This window comes from Ctenocephalides felis, unplaced genomic scaffold (assembly GCF_003426905.1).
Source record: "Ctenocephalides felis isolate EL2017-DRISC unplaced genomic scaffold, ASM342690v1 CF-g0.4_SCAFFOLD_01604, whole genome shotgun sequence".
NCBI lineage: Eukaryota > Metazoa > Arthropoda > Insecta > Siphonaptera > Pulicidae > Ctenocephalides > Ctenocephalides felis.
In genome coordinates this window covers 20,635-42,477 of record NW_020537758.1, presented here as the reverse complement: position 1 = coordinate 42,477, position 21,843 = coordinate 20,635, and the positions used below count along the sequence as shown (strand labels likewise).

The 21,843-nt window shown below is 32.6% G+C and overlaps 2 protein-coding genes across 4 annotated transcripts in view; both read left to right on the top strand.

Annotated features, from left to right (window-relative positions):
- Nucleotides 1-21,518, top strand: part of LOC113373282 (cohesin subunit SA-2-like) — a 39,191-nt gene extending 17,673 nt beyond the window's left edge. The window contains exons 1-12 of one of the 3 annotated variants that reach the window (XM_026613590.1): nt 1,233-1,407; nt 2,218-2,394; nt 2,595-2,807; nt 2,886-3,062; nt 3,135-3,338; nt 3,984-4,143; nt 4,664-4,791; nt 5,339-5,515; nt 8,550-8,749; nt 18,693-18,851; nt 18,951-19,049; nt 21,297-21,518. In XM_026613590.1, the coding sequence (XP_026469375.1) occupies nt 1,363-1,407; nt 2,218-2,394; nt 2,595-2,807; nt 2,886-3,062; nt 3,135-3,338; nt 3,984-4,143; nt 4,664-4,791; nt 5,339-5,515; nt 8,550-8,749; nt 18,693-18,851; nt 18,951-18,963 (1,653 nt within the window). In that variant the 5' untranslated portion in view covers nt 1,233-1,362 and the 3' untranslated portion in view covers nt 18,964-19,049; nt 21,297-21,518. Of the gene's footprint in view, nt 1-1,232; nt 1,408-2,217; nt 2,395-2,594; nt 2,808-2,885; nt 3,063-3,134; nt 3,339-3,983; nt 4,144-4,663; nt 4,792-5,338; nt 5,516-8,549; nt 8,750-18,692; nt 18,852-18,950; nt 19,050-21,296 lie in introns of those variants that run through there. The other 2 variants (XM_026613588.1, XM_026613587.1) reach the window with 2 other exon arrangements.
- Nucleotides 13,812-16,981, top strand: LOC113373283 (cohesin subunit SA-2-like). The gene is made up of 6 exons (XM_026613591.1): nt 13,812-13,986; nt 14,799-14,975; nt 15,177-15,389; nt 15,468-15,644; nt 15,717-15,920; nt 16,551-16,981. The coding sequence occupies exons 1-6, from the start codon at nt 13,942-13,944 to the stop codon at nt 16,719-16,721; spliced, it is 987 nt and encodes a 328-aa protein (XP_026469376.1). The 5' UTR covers nt 13,812-13,941; the 3' UTR covers nt 16,722-16,981.
- Nucleotides 21,519-21,843: the final 325 nt, after the last annotated feature.

The window sequence follows — 21,843 nt, the reverse complement described above, 5'->3', positions numbered from 1 at the left end:
ATTTATAAACGCATCAAGTAAGATATTTTGACATTTATGGGCCAATTCTCGGATAACACAAAGTTTTGTTTGTAGACTCCTGCTTTAACATATCATGTCTTAAATAAGCATATGTTCAGGATTATGTATTCTTGGAGCACGTCGTGTAGGAGGCACTCTTTTTTCGATTGAATTGAATGGGTCCTATTCAGTTTTTTCCTTTTCTTTTCATGATCGTTCTCAGTCGAGTCTTTTATGGACTTATTCTTTTGTTATCTTGTCAGTCCACTTTATTTTCTCCAATCACCTGTCTCCTGCGCACCACATTTTAAAACTCTCCAAATAGTAATAGTAAATAGTAATAGTAAAGAGCTATGCTCTAGACAAAACATTTTTTTTATCAATATCATCCACAAGTCGAGACTTGGTTGGTTCTCACTAGTGTTCTCAACTTCGCAAACTCCACCTTGGCGCTTGCGATCTTTATCCTGATCTTTCTCGTGCTGTATTCGTTTCTGGTCAGAATGCTTCCTAAATATTTGAAATGATCAACGTCTTCCAATTTTTGATTTTCTACTGTTATCTTCAGAGTATCATCTCGTTTTGATACTCTCATCACTTACAATTTGTTGATGTTGATTTCCGTTCCATATCTTCTACCCATTTCGACGATTCTGTCCACCATGTTTTGCAGCTCGGTTTGGTTTTTTGATATTACCACTAGATCAATCATTTTGCCATATAAAACAAAATGTCACCAGGAATAGCTGTTATACCTACCATAATTCCTTGAACCGCATAAGTTAAAGAATATTTTTTAAACATCAGTTTATTTACAGAGATATCGCACCTGTCACAAGATGTGTGAGCATACGAGAATTGGGCCGCTTATTAAGAAAATACCCGGGACTATTCTTGAATGAATCGACTTTGCGACTTTTTGCATTTTTCGTCTATGACAAGGTATATATATATATATATATAATAAATAAATGGTAGTCTTTCATCCATGCTTCCTGATCCTGCACTTCGGTTTTCAGTACCCTGTATTTTCTCTTTACCAATCCCTTCAGCCCTTCTATTTTACCATCCACGACGTCGTGCAGAAGGCACTCTTTAGAACAGAACGGGTCCAATCCAGTTTCCTTCCTTCTTCAGGATTCTTGAAAAGGCCGATCTTGAAATGTCAAGAGAACATAAAAATCTCCTCAGGCAGTTACTAATAATGATTTTTTCTATATCTTCACAGACTGCATCAGTACGGGCAAGCGTTTTGAAAGCCTTGCTCCCGTTATATGAGGACGTAAAATTATCCAGCAAATTAACATTGTTCAGTCACAAATACCAACAAAGAATTCTTAGATTATCTTGGGATAAGAGCGGATGCAATCAGGAGATTGCAATAAAGCTCGTCACAGCCATGTTCAGGTGAGAGTTGAGAATAAAAATGTTCACTTCAATAGACATATGCATAAAACTTTTAATGGTGATAACCCAGTAAACACCCAACGGTAGTAGCAATCTTATATTACAGCTGTTCAAAAAATAATAGTATATTGCCAGCGATAAAGTAAAAAAAATACAAGCTATAAATGAATGTATGTTAATTCTAATTGAAGAGTGAAGTTGCGAAAACAATATTTGTTTAGGCGTTGTTTGACATAATCCACTGCCTCAACAAATATTATAGAAGTTATTAATCTAATCTAATAATGAAAGTTCATTTCTAAATGATAATTACGGACAGATGATCATTTTCCAGAAATGATCTCAAGTTGCAATATTCGCAGCGAATCCGAATATGGTCGATAATTACAAGTACTGGACTCTACTTAATTGATATGCAGCTGCTCTCCTGGTCAATTAAAGAAACAAAACGCTCTTGGTCCCCAGACAATTTGATTTTTTTTGGGTTTTTGGACGGTGTATGAACTCATGACCAATGGAATAGTTTTGTGGGAATCAGTTTGTTGCTTTTAGTACTACACACATCTGTTTCCTTGATGTGATATTATAGCATGATAGTCGTCAAACGTTTAAGGCAATAATTTATAAGTTCAATTAGAAGTACAACATTAACTAAATCTAAACCGATCAAGTAAAAGTACCCTGCCCTGGTTTTAATGTCAGTACATGCAAATGGGTTAAACTATCCAGTTGTTTCTTCTTCTAGTGTGTTGATTATATGTTTAAACATTATTTTTTATTTCTAAATTTAATTACTTTTCATATTTACAGGTCCCAAGTATAAAACAAAAAAAAATGAAAAAAGACAAATCAAATATGACCAAATATCTAATGCCGGTGATGGCGACTCTGTTGGCTCGCTTTAAAAGCAATGTCAATTGTATTATCCATTTGATAAAAATTCCTCAATATTTTGACTTTGATAATACAATTGACATGGAAGATCTGGTTAGTATTTTAATTTTGTACCTATGAATACCTATAAGGATTACTTGTCTTTGTGCTTGAATTGCCACCAGCAGGAGTATATATTTTAAGCAGAAATTTTAATTGCATATGGGAATGTTGATGCATCTTGCATTTGTTGTAGTTTTTCTAACTTTTTAATATATACTTACTAGTTTTAATCTAGTGTTTTATGTTTACAGCATTTAAGGAATTTATTGGGCGCTCTGCAAGCCATCGCCCAGGATTCTGCAGACGCGACAGTGCTGGACAACTGCAGCAATACTTTGCATTGCCTTTCTAAAAGGGCAAGAAGTATTGCTGCAGATTGCGATGTCGCCATTAAGACCATCGTAGACAAATGCGCATTCGTATATATGGAGCCATATATTACATGGCTATGTATTGTGGATGGGGTACGAATTACATTTTTGTTATGTGTAGAAAGTTGTCAAACAATTCATCTCTTGATCAGAAATAATTTTTCTTTCTAGCAAATGGATCCAAAATGTGCCAAGAAAGAAGATTTTCCTGAGATTTTAAATTCCCTAAAAAAAATCTACATTTTCCAATATTTATATAATGTAAATTATTTAAATATATGGGAAGATTTTTTAGAGGAATTTAAAGTCTTCAGGAATGGCGTTATTGAAAGGAATCTCCCTATCGAAGTATGTTAATTAGATCAAAGATTAAACATAACTAATTTAACTAATTCATACTCCTATCAAAATATCTTTTAGGGATCGATATACTGCCTGCTTTCTTACGGCGCTTATTTATCTTGGGCATTGATCGAAGTGAAAAAAATGGATTTAAATAATATGGTCGTTAATGCTATCGCTTGTATGGAACAAGCCGATATGTTAAAGTTAAAATTAAAAAATTACATTGAAATTTGCAAAGACATTGTACAAAATGTCTCTCATAACGATCTCCAACAAGCTGTAAGTTGATTTGAAAAATTCAAAATTTTAAAGTAATACTAATTGTAAGGCGAATTTCAATATTGTTTTAAACTATACATGAACTACTTGCCTACCTTTCCACCTGTCTCCAACTTCTTCAACCTTCTACTTGTCAACAGTTTTACCTTGCTGCCTGTTTACTGTCCAACCTGTTAACCTGTTAACCTGTTAACCTGTCTACTTGTCCATCTGATTGCCTGTCTATGTATCCACCTGCTCACCTACAAGTCTACTTGAAAACCAATTTACCTCTATCAGTCTGTTCATCAATGGGAATCGAATGCTTTTTGAGTAATTCAAATCGAATAATCGGTGCTCCGGGGTTGTCCGCCAAAAATAGTATCCTTATTAAATTTTATTATCAATAAGGTTCATAAATAGTAGATTGGGCAATGATTTTTATTTTGTTCATAATTTTAACCATTTCTAGTAAAAATATTGATTGAAGTAACGCTTACTATGTCCAATCCAAGCCTAATCAAAAATGTATGGGAAAGCGTCATGTTAGGTTTGGACGACATGGCAAGCACTCGCGATTTTTGAACAATTACAACTTATTTTGGTTTTATCGAAGTTGCTGAAATATTTTTTGTACTTTTAATAAATTAATTTCTAACGTTTTAGGCCTTGTTTGCAATATGTACATTAGCCGCAAATTTCAATGTAGAACTGGCCGACCATAAGAACCCGATTCTACACGACTTGGTTTTAAAACTAAGCTCGGATGACGTTATGTTAATCAATAAGTATGCAGAAGAATATGTTTTCTTAAAACATTGGACAGGTAATAATTAGAATAAAATTAATTTAAATATTTCTTATTGAAGTGGAGCTTCTAATGCAAGTGCCAACAAGAAATGTTGAATAGAAAGAGACACAGAGCGAAAATTGTCTGAAGATGGTATAGATTATATAAAAATTTTGTAAATTGTCTGAAGATTTGTAATATATTTCTTTACTGGGAAAGTTTTTGAACATATTTTAATAGTTGGTTGTTTGATATCTGCTGTGATGCATGTTGATACACTTTTAAGCTTCAATTATAAATTGAAATGCCAAATGGAATTTTTCACTCGAAGATGCATCTAATACAACTCAACAATCACATTTATGTTTAGATTTTTGTTTATATGCATAACACAGTTTGTGTAAAAGAAAAGTTAATATGACTTTACTAGAAGACTTTTGTAATTATGTTATCGTTATTAATTATCTCATTGTAGAAAGGCACGAAGAAGATGAGAGCCCAAAGAAAAATTTTATTAGAAGATTTTGTAATTAATTATGTTATTATCTTATTGCAGGAACACACGAAGAAGATCAAGTCCAAATAAAGAAACGTCGTGAAGTCTTGGAGCGTTTTTGCAAACTTATTGAATTTGGTATCATACCAGTTACCAGCGCGTCCTTTGTTTTGATGTATTATGTGAAGGTAAGGTTATAACAGTTATTCATTGCATATTGAAACTTCTTTCTATTTCACTTTGTAATTTACTGACTAGCTAACATCCTAATAATTGCCCATCGAAGTCTCCAAAATCTTTCTGAAAGAAAGGCTTAAAAATTCAAAAGAAAACTATTAAGGTCCAAGAGAATAAAGATCTTGCCATGTGAAGTATTCTATAGCTTTGCTATTCCCAAACCTGAAGGATTACCTTAGAATCCATAATTTGCCCTCAAAAACACCTGCATTTGACTTGACCATGGATTTAGTAGCTTTATGAACAAAACAGTGGATGTATTACGAGGACCTAGGATAATTAGTTAAAACAATGTAATACTATTAAATAGTAGTTTGCCTGAAGGCAGGTCCATGGCGTGAGGGCACCACAAATCAATCATTCCCCTTTCCTTCTTTTTGTTTATTATTCACATCACCGCTTTATGCATTTTCCTTACCATACTTATTAGTATATTGTGTATAAGTGTTGTGTGTAAGAAAATAGATCAATTTAATTCAACACTATTGTATTTTGCAGTGTGAAAAATGCTATGGAGATATCATAAAGAAAATGGTCGCCACGATGTGCAGCCTCAGCAGGACAAATTGCACCACGGTCATGTTCCTGACTTTGAAGGAAAATTATTTGCAGGTGGAAAGTTCATGTGCTGGCGATGTGGTTAATAAAACTATCGAAGGATTTGTGCAGCTAAAGGTATTTATTCTGTGTAATGTGTGTAATTTATGAAACGAACTAGTGGTGCATGGCATCGTGCCTTTAGGCAAATTGCTCGAACTTTCCGTACCGTAATGAAATATTCGAGAAATTTTAAACGTTTTCAAATATTTAATTATTACAAATACTGTAACTTTCATTATTTTTGCTATCTTGTTATATCTGAGCAGATCAAATGTAAATCATAAATCAATTTATCTCCAGAACATTAACAATCGTCATTTCATTTCGAATTCAATTTCAAAAAAATTGTTGCCTAATTGGCACAAAATTGAAAAAGTGCTCCCGTATAGTCACATTCTTCTGTGCATTTGCAAATAATTCTGTGCGACATTTTCACTTATACTGTGCTTAGTTTGGCGGCATTTTCACATTTTTCAATAGGTTTCGTTTTCACAACATTGGAAATGTGCTCCAATACATAAACAGTCTAAACGCACTTGTGTAAACATTTGTACCAGAGTGGCGCTTAGACTGTGCTTAGACTGGGTCATTTTTTCAATTTTTATAATCCAAAATTACAAAAATATTTTATGAAAAATAAAAAAGATGTAATATTTGTTTATCTCCAAAAGCAATTGTTTTGTCAATACAAGCAGAAAGTTTTTTATATCATTCAAATCGGACGCTTCTTAGTTCACTCAAAAAATGCTATTTTTTGCACGTTTAGCTTTGTATCTCCGAAATGGCGGGACCTGTCTTTGCCAAAAACGAATCACCTCTTTTCCCAATCATTACAAATTGAATGTTTTTTAGATCATTCAAATCGGATACTCCGTTCTCTCAAAAACTCGATTTCTATTTTCTGCACTCTTTGCTCCGTATCTCCGTAACGGCTGGACCTGCCTTTGCCAAAAACTAATCAGCACATCTCCCTATTAATAGGGATCGAATGTTTTTAAACCATTCAAATCGGTTGATCCGTGCGCCCGAAAACGTGGACGAAATAATGCGGACATATAAAACACACACACACCTACACACACATCAAAATTTTCTGAGAAATGCCAAAATGTTCAGAAACCTTCAAAACCTCTAAAAATGCAAAAAAATTATTTTCGATTTTTCAGAATTGAAGAACTTGATTTATATTCATATTTACTAATCTCTGGAAACATTTTTTTTTAATATTTATCTATGGTAACTCCAAACGTTCAACTTCTGGAGGTCCAATTAGAAGTATAATTTATTGTTTACTCCAATTCACTTTTTTTTTTTTTAACTTCCCGTAGGGCAAGTTATAGTAATCGCAAAAAAATCTAAAATGAACATTTTTATATTCTTTACGTTGCAAAACCTTCTGAACATTTTGGCATACCTTAAAAAAAATTAATGTATGTGTGTGTATGTATGTGTGTGTGTGCGTGTGTGCGTGTATGCGGATACAAATTTTCGTCGACGATTTCGGGAACACGGATGAAGCGATTTGAATAATTGAAAAAACATTCGATTCGTATTGATAAGGAGACGTGCGGATTAGTTTTTGGCGAAGGCAGGTCTAGCCGTTCCGAAAATATAGGGCAAAATGTTCCAAAAATGGTAACTCAGTTTTTAAGAGAACGGAGCGTCCAATGTTAACAATTCAAAAAACGTCTTACTTGTATTGATAAGATGAAGAACTGCAAGAATTTTCATGAAGGCAGGTCAAGCGGTTTCGGAGATCTAATGAAAAAAGTAAAAAAATGCCATTTGGCGGTCAAAAATGATCATGAGACATATGCACATCAAATTATCAGATATTTTATATAGATTTTAACAATAAGTTTAAATTTTGTTTGCATTCCTATGGGTTCCGTATCAATGTTTATCCGTTAGACGGCGGCGCGACGCTTACGCGCTTCGATATTTCGTATCTATGCAATTAAAGCAGTACGATTGCTTTGAAAAAAAGTTCAAAACTTCCAAAATATGTCAAAATAAAGAAAACATTTTTTTTTCAAAAAACAATTTTTTTAAAAAAAGTAATTCTCTGTCAAATTTATAGTTTCTCAAAAATCTAATTTTTTCGAAGTAATGTTTTTTTCAAAAATGTTAATCGTTTTTTAAATAAAAATAATTTTTAGTACGGGAAGTTCCAGCAATTTGCCTTAATGCACGATGCCATGCGCCCCACTTGTTGGTTTTTGTATTCGTAAATAGTACTTTGCCAATTTTTACCACCTTTCGCAAAACCTCACAGGTTGGAACCGACGTATTGATTTTATTTTATTCTTTTTGAAGTAAAACTTCTTTAGGCGCGACTAGGGTATAAATCCGTCGTTGTATGCGTACCGATATCAACAAGGAAATCGACATAGATAAATAAACATTTTAAAGTTACATCGTAGCACAAATCTTGATTTAATGAAAAATGCCAGTATCGGAAGAATATTTTACCTTGTTTTTTGAAAATATTAAAACAAATTATACATTTGTTTCTTGATAAGAAATTATTTCTATATTATTCGTAGTTTCTATAAATCTTTGTAGTTATTAAAATGGAAAATATTTTTAGGCAAGGCAGATATTACAACTGTTCAAAGAATAATAGTATATCGCCAGCAAAAAAGTAAAAAAATACAAGCCGTAAATGATTGTATGTTGATTTTAATTACATGAAGTTCTTCAAACACAATTATTAAATGATGAGTGAGTGAAGTTGCAAAAACAATATTTGTTTAGGCGTTGTTTAACAGAATCCACTGTGTGGACGATAATATCATAGAATTTATTAATCAGCAATTACTTCATTTCTCTAATGAAGAACCGACAAACCGATCATGTCATATTTGAAGTATGACTTGAATTACATTATCGTTTTCAAATATTATACATATTTTTAATGCCATTATAGATATATAGATGTATAATGGCCGACACTAATAAATGTGTGCATCACTAGTGTTACCATATTACTGATAAACATTATTCAAAATTGTTATACGATGTATTTATTTTTGCTTAAATGCCATCTTGTACAATAGCAAATAAGTTTTACTTCACTTTTTTTATTTCATTTTTTTATTTCACTCAGACTTTGGCCGCACATCTAGCCAAGTTCTTGGGCACAAACAAACTGAAAAATCGACAAGCAGTAGCAAAGCTGCACGAGGCTGGGATTCTGTTTGCGGTTGAACAAAGTGGTAGCCCGAATGTGCCTCCACATCGCTTACCGTTTTTAGAAATATTAACCAAGTTTTCAGCAAAGCTTGAAGAAGAGGATAGATCTTCTGTGTGAGTAATAAATATTTACTGTAATACCTGGGTAAAATGTACATTTTAATAAGTGTGATCTCTGTATAGAAGAGGAGATCCCTTACATTTTTCGTTTTGTCTTAAGGGGGTATTCTACTGTAGAATTTTGAAAAAATCGATTTTTTTTTTCATATTTTCAAAGTTGAGTTATTCAAAAATATGTCATTAAAAGGATTTTTCAAAATTACTATTACAGTAGAACTTCAATTATCCGAATTAATGGGGACCGGGCCCATTCGGATAATCAAATATTCGGATAATCGGAGTTTTTTTTAAATTGCCATTGGAGAGAAAAAAAGTAACGTTTTGATATTGCACTATTTTTATTGAATTAAATGAAAGAAACATGACATTTTCACATGTTTTAAATATAAATAAAAGTACTTAAACGAGTTAAAAAAAAAATGTACAAGTTTAGAAATAAAAATCATTGTTTTGTAAACATCTCCGTCAAATCAAAAATTTCAAATCAATGTGCCTACACTGGCGATAGCGGCATCTGTAATAATTAATAATCCATCTATTTTTTATGTTTCGGATCACCAGGAGGATTGGAATCATGCACGCCAGGACACCCTCTTTTTTTTGAGCCCCCACTTCGACTGCTCATAACTTTGTGAATTCTATTTTTTTTCTTTAATAATTTTTTTTTATGTAATAATAAAATATCAATAAACAAATGATAAAAAAATCGATAGTAAAATATTGATTCCTTTATACAGCGCTTCAAAAACCGGGCAAAATTCATGCTTCTACAGTAGAATCAGGACCGGATTTAGAAATTTGGCGCCCTGGGGCGCTGACAAAAATGCCGCCCCATCCCTAAATTTTTATTTAAAATAGTTTATATATCATTTTTCTAAAATTAAAATAACTATTTGATTGCAGAAAATTTATTACGCATTACATAGTGTTCATAGTCGTGCTTGGCATAAATTGCTGAAACTTCCCGTACCAAGAATTAAAAAATTAAAAAAAAAAAAATTTAAAGCGATCGGCCTGCTTTAGCTGCGTAAAGAAGCAGAATGACAGATAAATAATTTTACAGAACCCATAAAATGTAAACAAAATTTATATTATTAAAATATCTGATAATTTGATGTGCATATGGCTAATGATCATTCTTGACCGCCAAATGTTTCTCTTTCAAATTTTTTATTGGATCACTGAAACCGCTAGACCTGCCTCCCACAAATTTAATCAGTTCTCCATTTTGTCTATATATGTAAATTTTTTTAATGATATTGGACGTTTAGTTTCTCAAAAAAGAATTATTTTTTTGGCATTTTGGCCCGTACTTCCGAAACAGTTCCGAAAACAACCCGTCTTGGCCAATAACTAATCACTACCACCAATCATTGTAATAAATCCACTCGGAATTTAACACTTTTAATCACTCATAAATTAATTTATATTTTATTGATTAAGTCGATTATTTAAACATATAGGGAAGTTCATGTAGCTTGCCTCGATGCAAAATACCAAACCAACTAGTTGAAATCGGTTCAGCTTCACATACTCATTCCCAAACTTGTTCTCAAACGATTCAGATTGACTTGTCGCATGCATTGACTTGTTATCTATTTTATTTAAAAACTTTTTCAGATGATCGTCGGCAATTGGATTGCCTGTACCTCCGAGACAGGTACAAGGCGTTGGCGGCCCTGGTATTACTTTTAGTAAACGCCAGCGGCTACAACGGCGTACAAGTGACCGCCCAAATGATGCAAACTTTGAGCATTTTGCACTGGCAAATTACATAGAAGGAGGTTTTGTAGAGGTATAATAGATAATGCAATATATCACAATGTACTATCGAAGTGAAACTTCTTAGGCGACTTTGAACAAGGTTGCTTTCAATGCGTTCAATGGGTTCAATGCAAAGTGAGCTAATAATAATGATTGTTTTAGAATGCCATAGATTAGGAATGTTGAAGATTGTTTCAGATTTTTTTAGAATGTAAAATGTTTTTCGAATGTTATGGATTATTTCATAATTTTTAGAATATTTATTAGAACATTGTAGACTATCTGAAAGTGTTGCATACTCTTTGAAGGTCTTGCAGACTGCCCAAAAGCATTGCAATCTCATTTTCACATTACGAAGTTTCACTTCTTTTGCAGAGTATCACTTCTATTATTTTTATTGTTTTTTTTTTTAGGAAGATGAAGGATTTCTTCTCTACTCTCCAAAAATAAAAAACTTACTGTTGATTTTTGCCAATTCTTCAAAGTATGATAAAGACGGGTGGAGAAATGATTTATGATGTTTTTTTTTGAAAAATCTGACCTCAATCTTAAAACATTTGTCTAGATTGGGTCAGAAAAATATAAGATATACAACGACATTGGCAGGTAAATTGTATTCGTGAGAATGATTTTTATACGTAGATTCTCCTATGGGTTTTTAGATATTTTTAGCATCTATATATTTTACACATTTCTAGACAATTTCAAAAATATGTAGCCATTTGTAGATATTTTTTTAAATTTTTGTACATTTTTAACCCTTGCCAGTAGGCGACATATACATTTATGTATATATATCTAGACATTTTTGTACATATTAAAAATTTTTAAGTTACATTTAACCCTCCGTCGGTCGGATATTTTTTCACCTTCGAACGGTCGGAAAGGTCTGGCTGGACCACCATTCATTTTACATACATTTATATGGGATAAATGAGTTTTTGGTGTCTTATATATTAACGATTATTAGTAGTAAATATTTATAGTTTAGATTTTTTCTTTTTACGGTAAGTCTTTTGCATGTGTTGAGCTTGCTTATAATAAAAATATTACATATTATATTATATAAAAAAATCAAGAAATATAAAAAAATCGTTGCTTTTTTTTGTTAATTTTTCTGTTTTATATCAATGAAAAACAATATTTATTCTTTTTCTGCGCCTTTGAAATGAATGTGAAATTCAAAAGAAAACGAAATGAGGTGCGTCGTCTTTGAAATGAGCTGTAAAACTCGAAGTGAAAATATAATTTCACTACAGGTTTGGCAAAAAAAAAAAAAATTTCGAACGCAGTACGGGTAGAAAAATTGTTGATAATGTGTGCATTACTCATCCGATTTTCAGTGTTTGCGATTACCAATAAGTTTGGTAGGTTTTCAAGGAACTCTCATCATGAAAATACTAAACATTCATGTTACAACACATAGCAAAGAATATATACAACGCAGTTTGAATAGAAAATACCATGAAAAAAGACAAAATACTGGTTTACATATATCAAAAAGCGTATATTTCATACAAAATGTATGGGTGGTCTAGACAGACCTTTCCGACCGTTCGAAGTATAAAAAAGTTATTATCCTTATAATTATCCTTCTGTACAGTTTTTCGTCCTGATTTTTTATTGATCGACAGCTAATGAAATTTTAGGAAAAGTCAAGAAATTTCGGTCGATACGATTACTAGAAGTATTTTTTTTTTTTTTTGTTAATTGAAGTCGAAAAAAGTCTGGCCGGACCACGCCGACCGACGGAGGGTTAAACATCACTAGACATTAAAAATTAATACATTGGCAAAAGAGTTGAAAAAATATTTTAAAATTACCATTTGATTAACTGATTTTTTATCTCAAGAGTTGGCAGGATTACTGGAACAAGCGGCTTCAGACATGAATCGGTGGTCGGAGCTAATTCGGGCCGAAGAAGCGAAGGAGACGACGAGGCGTGATCTGAGCCGCTTGGCATTCCTTCAATCTGAAAAAAATAAATTAAATGAAAAGTATAGGGAACTTGGATTGTGCATCGACTCCCTATACAGACATTTAATTTATAAACGCATCAAGTAAGATATTTTGACATTTATGGGCCAATTCTCGGATAACACAAAGTTTTGTTTGTAGACTCCTGCTTTAACATATCATGTCTTAAATAAGCATATGTTCAGGATTATGTATTCTTGGAGCACGTCGTGTAGGAGGCACTCTTTTTTCGATTGAATTGAATGGGTCCTATTCAGTTTTTTCCTTTTCTTTTCATGATCGTTCTCAGTCGAGTCTTTTATGGACTTATTCTTTTGTTATCTTGTCAGTCCACTTTATTTTCTCCAATCACCTGTCTCCTGCGCACCACATTTTAAAACTCTCCAAATAGTAATAGTAAATAGTAATAGTAAAGAGCTATGCTCTAGACAAAACATTTTTTTTTATCAATATCATCCACAAGTCGAGACTTGGTTGGTTCTCACTAGTGTTCTCAACTTCGCAAACTCCACCTTGGCGCTTGCGATCTTTATCCTGATCTTTCTCGTGCTGTATTCGTTTCTGGTCAGAATGCTTCCTAAATATTTGAAATGATCAACGTCTTCCAATTTTTGATTTTCTACTGTTATCTTCAGAGTATCATCTCGTTTTGATACTCTCATCACTTACAATTTGTTGATGTTGATTTCCGTTCCATATCTTCTACCCATTTCGACGATTCTGTCCACCATGTTTTGCAGCTCGGTTTGGTTTTTTGATATTACCACTAGATCAATCATTTTGCCATATAAAACAAAATGTCACCAGGAATAGCTGTTATACCTACCATAATTCCTTGAACCGCATAAGTTAAAGAATATTTTTTAAACATCAGTTTATTTACAGAGATATCGCACCTGTCACAAGATGTGTGAGCATACGAGAATTGGGCCGCTTATTAAGAAAATACCCGGGACTATTCTTGAATGAATCGACTTTGCGACTTTTTGCATTTTTCGTCTATGACAAGGTATATATATATATATATATATATATATATATATATATATAATAAATGGTAGTCTTTCATCCATGCTTCCTGATCCTGCACTTCGGTTTTCAGTACCCTGTATTTTCTCTTTACCAATCCCTTCAGCCCTTCTATTTTACCATCCACGACGTCGTGCAGAAGGCACTCTTTAGAACAGAACGGGTCCAATCCAGTTTCCTTCCTTCTTCAGGATTCTTGAAAAGGCCGATCTTGAAATGTCAAGAGAACATAAAAATCTCCTCAGGCAGTTACTAATAATGATTTTTTCTATATCTTCACAGACTGCATCAGTACGGGCAAGCGTTTTGAAAGCCTTGCTCCCGTTATATGAGGACGTAAAATTATCCAGCAAATTAACATTGTTCAGTCACAAATACCAACAAAGAATTCTTAGATTATCTTGGGATAAGAGCGGATGCAATCAGGAGATTGCAATAAAGCTCGTCACAGCCATGTTCAGGTGAGAGTTGAGAATAAAAATGTTCACTTCAATAGACATATGCATAAAACTTTTAATGGTGATAACCCAGTAAACACCCAACGGTAGTAGCAATCTTATATTACAGCTGTTCAAAAAATAATAGTATATTGCCAGCGATAAAGTAAAAAAAATACAAGCTATAAATGAATGTATGTTAATTCTAATTGAAGAGTGAAGTTGCGAAAACAATATTTGTTTAGGCGTTGTTTGACATAATCCACTGCCTCAACAAATATTATAGAAGTTATTAATCTAATCTAATAATGAAAGTTCATTTCTAAATGATAATTACGGACAGATGATCATTTTCCAGAAATGATCTCAAGTTGCAATATTCGCAGCGAATCCGAATATGGTCGATAATTACAAGTACTGGACTCTACTTAATTGATATGCAGCTGCTCTCCTGGTCAATTAAAGAAACAAAACGCTCTTGGTCCCCAGACAATTTGATTTTTTTTGGGTTTTTGGACGGTGTATGAACTCATGACCAATGGAATAGTTTTGTGGGAATCAGTTTGTTGCTTTTAGTACCTACTACACATCTGTTTCCTTGATGTGATATTATAGCATGATAGTCGTCAAACGTTTAAGGCAATAATTTATAAGTTCAATTAGAAGTACAACATTAACTAAATCTAAACCGATCAAGTAAAAGTACCCTGCCCTGGTTTTAATGTCAGTACATGCAAATGGGTTAAACTATCCAGTTGTTTCTTCTTCTAGTGTGTTGATTATATGTTTAAACATTATTTTTTATTTCTAAATTTAATTACTTTTCATATTTACAGGTCCCAAGTATAAAACAAAAAAAAATGAAAAAAGACAAATCAAATATGACCAAATATCTAATGCCGGTGATGGCGACTCTGTTGGCTCGCTTTAAAAGCAATGTCAATTGTATTATCCATTTGATAAAAATTCCTCAATATTTTGACTTTGATAATACAATTGACATGGAAGATCTGGTTAGTATTTTAATTTTTGTACCTATGAATACCTATAAGGATTACTTGTCTTTGTGCTTGAATTGCCACCAGCAGGAGTATATATTTTAAGCAGAAATTTTAATTGCATATGGGAATGTTGATGCATCTTGCATTTGTTGTAGTTTTTCTAACTTTTTAATATATACTTACTAGTTTTAATCTAGTGTTTTATGTTTACAGCATTTAAGGAATTTATTGGGCGCTCTGCAAGCCATCGCCCAGGATTCTGCAGACGCGACAGTGCTGGACAACTGCAGCAATACTTTGCATTGCCTTTCTAAAAGGGCAAGAAGTATTGCTGCAGATTGCGATGCCGCCATTAAGACCATCGTAGACAAATGCGCATTCGTATATATGGAGCCATATATTACATGGCTATGTATTGTGGATGGGGTACGAATTACATTTTTGTTATGTGTAGAAAGTTGTCAAACAATTCATCTCTTGATCAGAAATAATTTTTCTTTCTAGCAAATGGATCCAAAATGTGCCAAGAAAGAAGATTTTCCTGAGATTTTAAATTCCCTAAAAAAAATCTACATTTTCCAATATTTATATAATGTAAATTATTTAAATATATGGGAAGATTTTTTAGAGGAATTTAAAGTCTTCAGGAATGGCGTTATTGAAAGGAATCTCCCTATCGAAGTATGTTAATTAGATCAAAGATTAAACATAACTAATTTAACTAATTCATACTCCTATCAAAATATCTTTTAGGGATCGATATACTGCCTGCTTTCTTACGGCGCTTATTTATCTTGGGCATTGATCGAAGTGAAAAAAATGGATTTAAATAATATGGTCGTTAATGCTATCGCTTGTATGGAACAAGCCGATATGTTAAAGTTAAAATTAAAAAATTACATTGAAATTTGCAAAGACATTGTACAAAATGTCTCTCATAACGATCTCCAACAAGCTGTAAGTTGATTTGAAAAATTCAAAATTTTAAAGTAATACTAATTGTAAGGCGAATTTCAATATTGTTTTAAACTATACATGAACTACTTGCCTACCTTTCCACCTGTCTCCAACTTCTTCAACCTTTTTACCTTGCTGCCTGTTTACTGTCCAACCTGTTAACCTGTTAACCTGTTAACCTGTCTACTTGTCCATCTGATTGCCTGTCTATGTATCCACCTGCTCACCTACAAGTCTACTTGAAAACCAATTTACCTCTATCAGTCTGTTCATCAATGGGAATCGAATGCTTTTTGAGTAATTCAAATCGAATAATCGGTGCTCCGGGGTTGTCCGCCAAAAATAGTATCCTTATTAAATTTTATTATCAATAAGGTTCATAAATAGTAGATTGGGCAATGATTTTTATTTTGTTCATAATTTTAACCATTTCTAGTAAAAATATTGATTGAAGTAACGCTTACTATGTCCAATCCAAGCCTAATCAAAAATGTATGGGAAAGCGTCATGTTAGGTTTGGACGACATGGCAAGCACTCGCGATTTTTGAACAATTACAACTTATTTTGGTTTTATCGAAGTTGCTGAAATATTTTTTGTACTTTTAATAAATTAATTTCTAACGTTTTAGGCCTTGTTTGCAATATGTACATTAGCCGCAAATTTCAATGTAGAACTGGCCGACCATAAGAACCCGATTCTACACGACTTGGTTTTAAAACTAAGCTCGGATGACGTTATGTTAATCAATAAGTATGCAGAAGAATATGTTTTCTTAAAACATTGGACAGGTAATAATTAGAATAAAATTAATTTAAATATTTCTTATTGAAGTGGAGCTTCTAATGCAAGTGCCAACAAGAAATGTTGAATAGAAAGAGACACAGAGCGAAAATTGTCTGAAGATGGTATAGATTATATAAAAATTTTGTAAATTGTCTGAAGATTTGTAATATATTTCTTTACTGGGAAAGTTTTTGAACATATTTTAATAGTTGGTTGTTTGATATCTGCTGTGATGCATGTTGATACACTTTTAAGCTTCAATTATAAATTGAAATGCCAAATGGAATTTTTCACTCGAAGATGCATCTAATACAACTCAACAATCACATTTATGTTTAGATTTTTGTTTATATGCATAACACAGTTTGTGTAAAAGAAAAGTTAATATGACTTTACTAGAAGACTTTTGTAATTATGTTATCGTTATTAATTATCTCATTGTAGAAAGGCACGAAGAAGATGAGAGCCCAAAGAAAAATTTTATTAGAAGATTTTGTAATTAATTATGTTATTATCTTATTGCAGGAACACACGAAGAAGATCAAGTCCAAATAAAGAAACGTCGTGAAGTCTTGGAGCGTTTTTGCAAACTTATTGAATTTGGTATCATACCAGTTACCAGCGCGTCCTTTGTTTTGATGTATTATGTGAAGGTAAGGTTATAACAGTTATTCATTGCATATTGAAACTTCTTTCTATTTCACTTTGTAATTTACTGACTAGCTAACATCCTAATAATTGCCCATCGAAGTCTCCAAAATCTTTCTGAAAGAAAGGCTTAAAAATTCAAAAGAATACTATTAAGGTCCAAGAGAATAAAGATCTTGCCATGTGAAGTATTCTATAGCTTTGCTATTCCCAAACCTGAAGGATTACCTTAGAATCCATAATTTGCCCTCAAAAACACCTGCATTTGACTTGACCATGGATTTAGTAGCTTTATGAACAAAACAGTGGATGTATTACGAGGACCTAGGATAATAGTTAAAACAATGTAATACTATTAAATAGTAGTTTGCCTGAAGGCAGGTCCATGGCGTGAGGGCACCACAAATCAATCATTCCCCTTTCCTTCTTTTTGTTTATTATTCATATCACCGCTTTATGCATTTTCCTTACCATACTTATTAGTATATTGTGTATAAGTGTTGTGTGTAAGAAAATAGATCAATTTAATTCAACATTATTGTATTTTGCAGTGTGAAAAATGCTATGGAGATATCATAAAGAAAATGGTTGCCACGATGTGCAGCCTCAGCAGGACAAATTGCACCATGGTCATGTTCCTGAGTTTGGCGAAAATTTATGTGCAGGTGGAGAGTTCATGTGCTGGCGATGTGCTTAATAAAACTGTCGAAGGATTTGTGCAGCTAAAGGTATTTATTCTGTGTAATGTGTGTAATTTATAAAACGAACTAGTGGTGCATGGCATCGTGCCTTTAGGCAAATTGCAGGAACTTTCCGTACCGTAATGAAATATTCGAGAAATTTTAAACGCTTTCAAATATTTAATTATTACAAATACTGTAACTTTCATTATTTTTGCTATCTTGTTATACATGAGCAAATCTGAACATTAACGTATTTTTAAAGGCATAACCTATCGAATTATGAAAAAATTGAAAATTCAATTTTTTAAAAATTTCACACTAGGTGTGCCCCTTAAGAAAAATTGCTAAAAGTGTGCAAATAATTGACTTGGTCAATGAATATTGAGATGCAGCAACTTTCAAAATGGTGGCAATAAATCCATACCAGTTATTTTCGACAAATAATAGTTCAAATTTTAAATAAATCACGTGTATTTGCCATGTCGTCCTTACCTAACACAACGCTTTCTCATACATTTTTACTTATAATTAGGCTTGGATATGCACGGTGAGCATCACTAACTAGGCCCAAGTGATATTTTTCCTTAAGCGAGTTGTGAAAAGATAAAAATTGAATTCTTCTATTATATTATCATCATCGTCCATTCTGGTTTCAGATTCAAGTACTTACAATCAAGGAGTGGAGTACCTTCGAGAATACCCTCAGGAGCCATATGGGCTCCATATAGAGCTTATAGAAGGTCTCTTATCGGTTCAAAACCCGACATATACGGAGCAAAGGGCCAAGGGACCAAGCCAAAGGCCAAGACCTACAGGTATATGTTAACGTCAATATGTAAATTAATGTTTTGTATCATCTGCAATATATGTGGGTGGAATGATAAAGAATAGTAAGATTTTTCTTATTCTCGAAGATGCAGCTGGTGAAACCTTTCCTTTTCCTACAACATCCATACAGAGGTCCGGGCATTCTATGGAGCGACCGCATGGGGAAACAATTAGGAGATATCCAGGTATGTTTTAATATTAATTGAACATCAAAATGTTACGAAAACATTTCGATGGCTTTCTTACGCATCCTCGTAACTCGATTTTTGACGATTTTGAGTTTTAGTCGAAAAATCGCTGTGTGTGTGTGTGGATACAATTTTCTGTTCACATATTTGGGAGCACGGATCGATTTGATTTGAAATATTTAAAAAGCAATCGTTTAATATTGAGAAAACAGAGCATCCGATTTGAATTATTCAAAAACATTCAACATGTATTGATGATGCGGTGATTAGTTTTTGGAAAAGACAGGCCCAGTAGTTTCAAAGCTTCCGATTCGAATGATTCAAAAAACATTTTGCAATATGAAGAATCGATTAGTTTAGGAAAGCAAAAAATTTTTTGTCCATTTTTTTTTTAATTTACCATTTTTTCACTGTTTAAATATGAAAAATGATTCGAATTTTAATTTTAATGCTAGCTAAAATTCTAAAACTTTCTTAATAAATTTAACTTTGCAAATTAGATTATATAATTCTTAGAGATATGAGATATGTTCTTTTTTACTTCTATTCACTTTTTATATAAACATATATAAACGTCGTCGTCGAATTTATTCTTACATTTATAATACGAATAACGAATGTTACAGTATTTATAATAAGCTATTCGAAATCATTTATTATTCCTCGATTCGATTTAATTACGGAATGGGAAGTTTCGCCAATTCGCTTAAAGGCACGATGCCATGCACCTCTAATTATATTATTATTATGTTGAAAACAAATATCACAGCAAGCAACAAAAATTAAACAATTATCTGGTCTGATCCTGATCACATCTCTATCTCACTATCACCAACTTTATGTAGAACATGTTTCAGGTTGCGCATTCGAAAACCCAAACTTGGTTTAAATTGCTTACTTTCAGTATATTAGGGCAACTTTTATTCTCACTTTTCATACGGAATCCAATTCTGGGGTTTTTCATCCGAACTAATTAAAATATTTAAGCTTCAGAAAAGAGCTATTCGAATCATTTTTTCCTTGCTCATATTTAAAAAACACAATATTCTAACTGTCCCATGCATTTATCTGCTGGTAACATTATCTTTCATCAAAAACAATTGGAAACTTTTTGATATGGCTTCGTCTTCCTCAAACTACAACATTAGACACAAACTCTCAATGCAATCGACGGTTCAGGTATTCAGCTTATGAATAAACTTCTACTCAATATCCGAAACTTAGACAGCAAAAAATTTGATGCTCTCTTAGTTAAACTTTTTAAAGAATTAGCGTTTTATGACACACAATAACTATTTTCTTGCATAATCCTTATCATTTATCTATATAGTCTGACCATTTGATCGCCTGTACAACCATGTTTTTTTATTGCTATTTTATTAATTCAATTTTTACGGTTTTGAATGAGTATAACTTTCAACCTTGTGCAAGAATTTTGAGCTTGACTCCTGGTCAAATAGACTTTAATATGATGAACTTAATTATGAATCAGTTCTTTTTTTCAGAAGCGAAATTCGTGCAGCTATTATTATTATTAAAAAATTATTATCCTTTTAATATTAATTATTTTGACAATTAGCTTGACAAGAGTCTGAAATAATATCTATTATTATTAATTACGACTTGCTTATGATTAAATAAATAAATAAACTAATAGGGTGTATGGCATCGTGCTTTAAGGCAAATTGCTAGAATTTCCCGTACCGTAACGAAATGTTCGAGGAATATTGAATGTTTTCAAATAGATTATTATAAATATTGAAACATTGTCTAATATTTATAAGAATTTTATAAACTGAATTGCAAAGATGAAATTATTTGTTTAAAGTATATTAGAACTTTAGTCAGAATTAAAAATAAAATTTGAATTATTTTCCATATAGGGAAAAAATTTGAAACAATTTTTTTTTCCAAAATCAATTATTTTGTTAAGACAAGCAGAAAGTTCTTTGAATCATTTAAATCGGACGCTTAGTTCTCTCAAAAACTGCCATTTTGTACACATTTAGCTCCGTATCTTCGAAATGGCTGGACGTGCCTTTCCCAAGAACTAATTAGCACATCTCCCTATTAATAGGAATCGAATGTTTTTTGAACCATTCAAATCGGTTGATCCGTGCGCCCAAAAAAATGCGGACACACATGCACACACAACACACAAAACACACGCATCTGTATTCTGATTTTTTCTGAATTATGCCAAATGAAATGAAGATAATAATAATTACATTCTTGGTTCTGAAGGTACAACTGGTGAACGCCCCGCCACGCCAATGACAAGAACACCACAGAGATCCCCGGGCCGCGCCCCCATTAGGATTATAATAAGTATATTTTAATATTAATTGACTTATTGTGCAATAAATACGTTAATGTTAGTGTTAGTAAAGATAAAGATAATAACAATTATATTTTTGTTCTGAAGCTCCGGTCAGTAAACCCTCGGGGCCGCGATCGCCCCCAACACGTGGCAGAATATTAAGTGCTGGCCATCTTGGTATGTTTTAATATTAATTTGAAAGTTATTATCTAATACGTTCATGTTACATAACGTGTGTAAAGTAAGTGTGAAGATAAAGATAATTATAATTGCCTTGTTGGTCTAGAGCAGTGATTCCCAAACTTCTTTTACTTACTATCGCGTGGCCTGGCCTGGCCGATTTTTTATTATACGACGCGTTAGCTAATGTATTGCGTAATCATTAACTGGCTTGCTAATCTGTGTTATCACTAATAATAAGAATGATGATAGATTCTCAATTTTGATTTAAGTCAGCATTAAATTATGATT

Bases quoted from the DNA above. Each gene is read 5' to 3' on its own strand.
- LOC113373283 (XM_026613591.1), top strand. From the start codon at position 13,942: ATGCAATCAGGAGATTGCAATAAAGCTCGTCACAGCCATGTTCAG. The intron at 14,976-15,176 runs GTTAGTATTTTA...TTATGTTTACAG, and splicing joins CAATTGACATGGAAGATCTG to CATTTAAGGAATTTATTGGG. The intron at 15,645-15,716 runs GTATGTTAATTA...AATATCTTTTAG, and splicing joins AAAGGAATCTCCCTATCGAA to GGATCGATATACTGCCTGCT.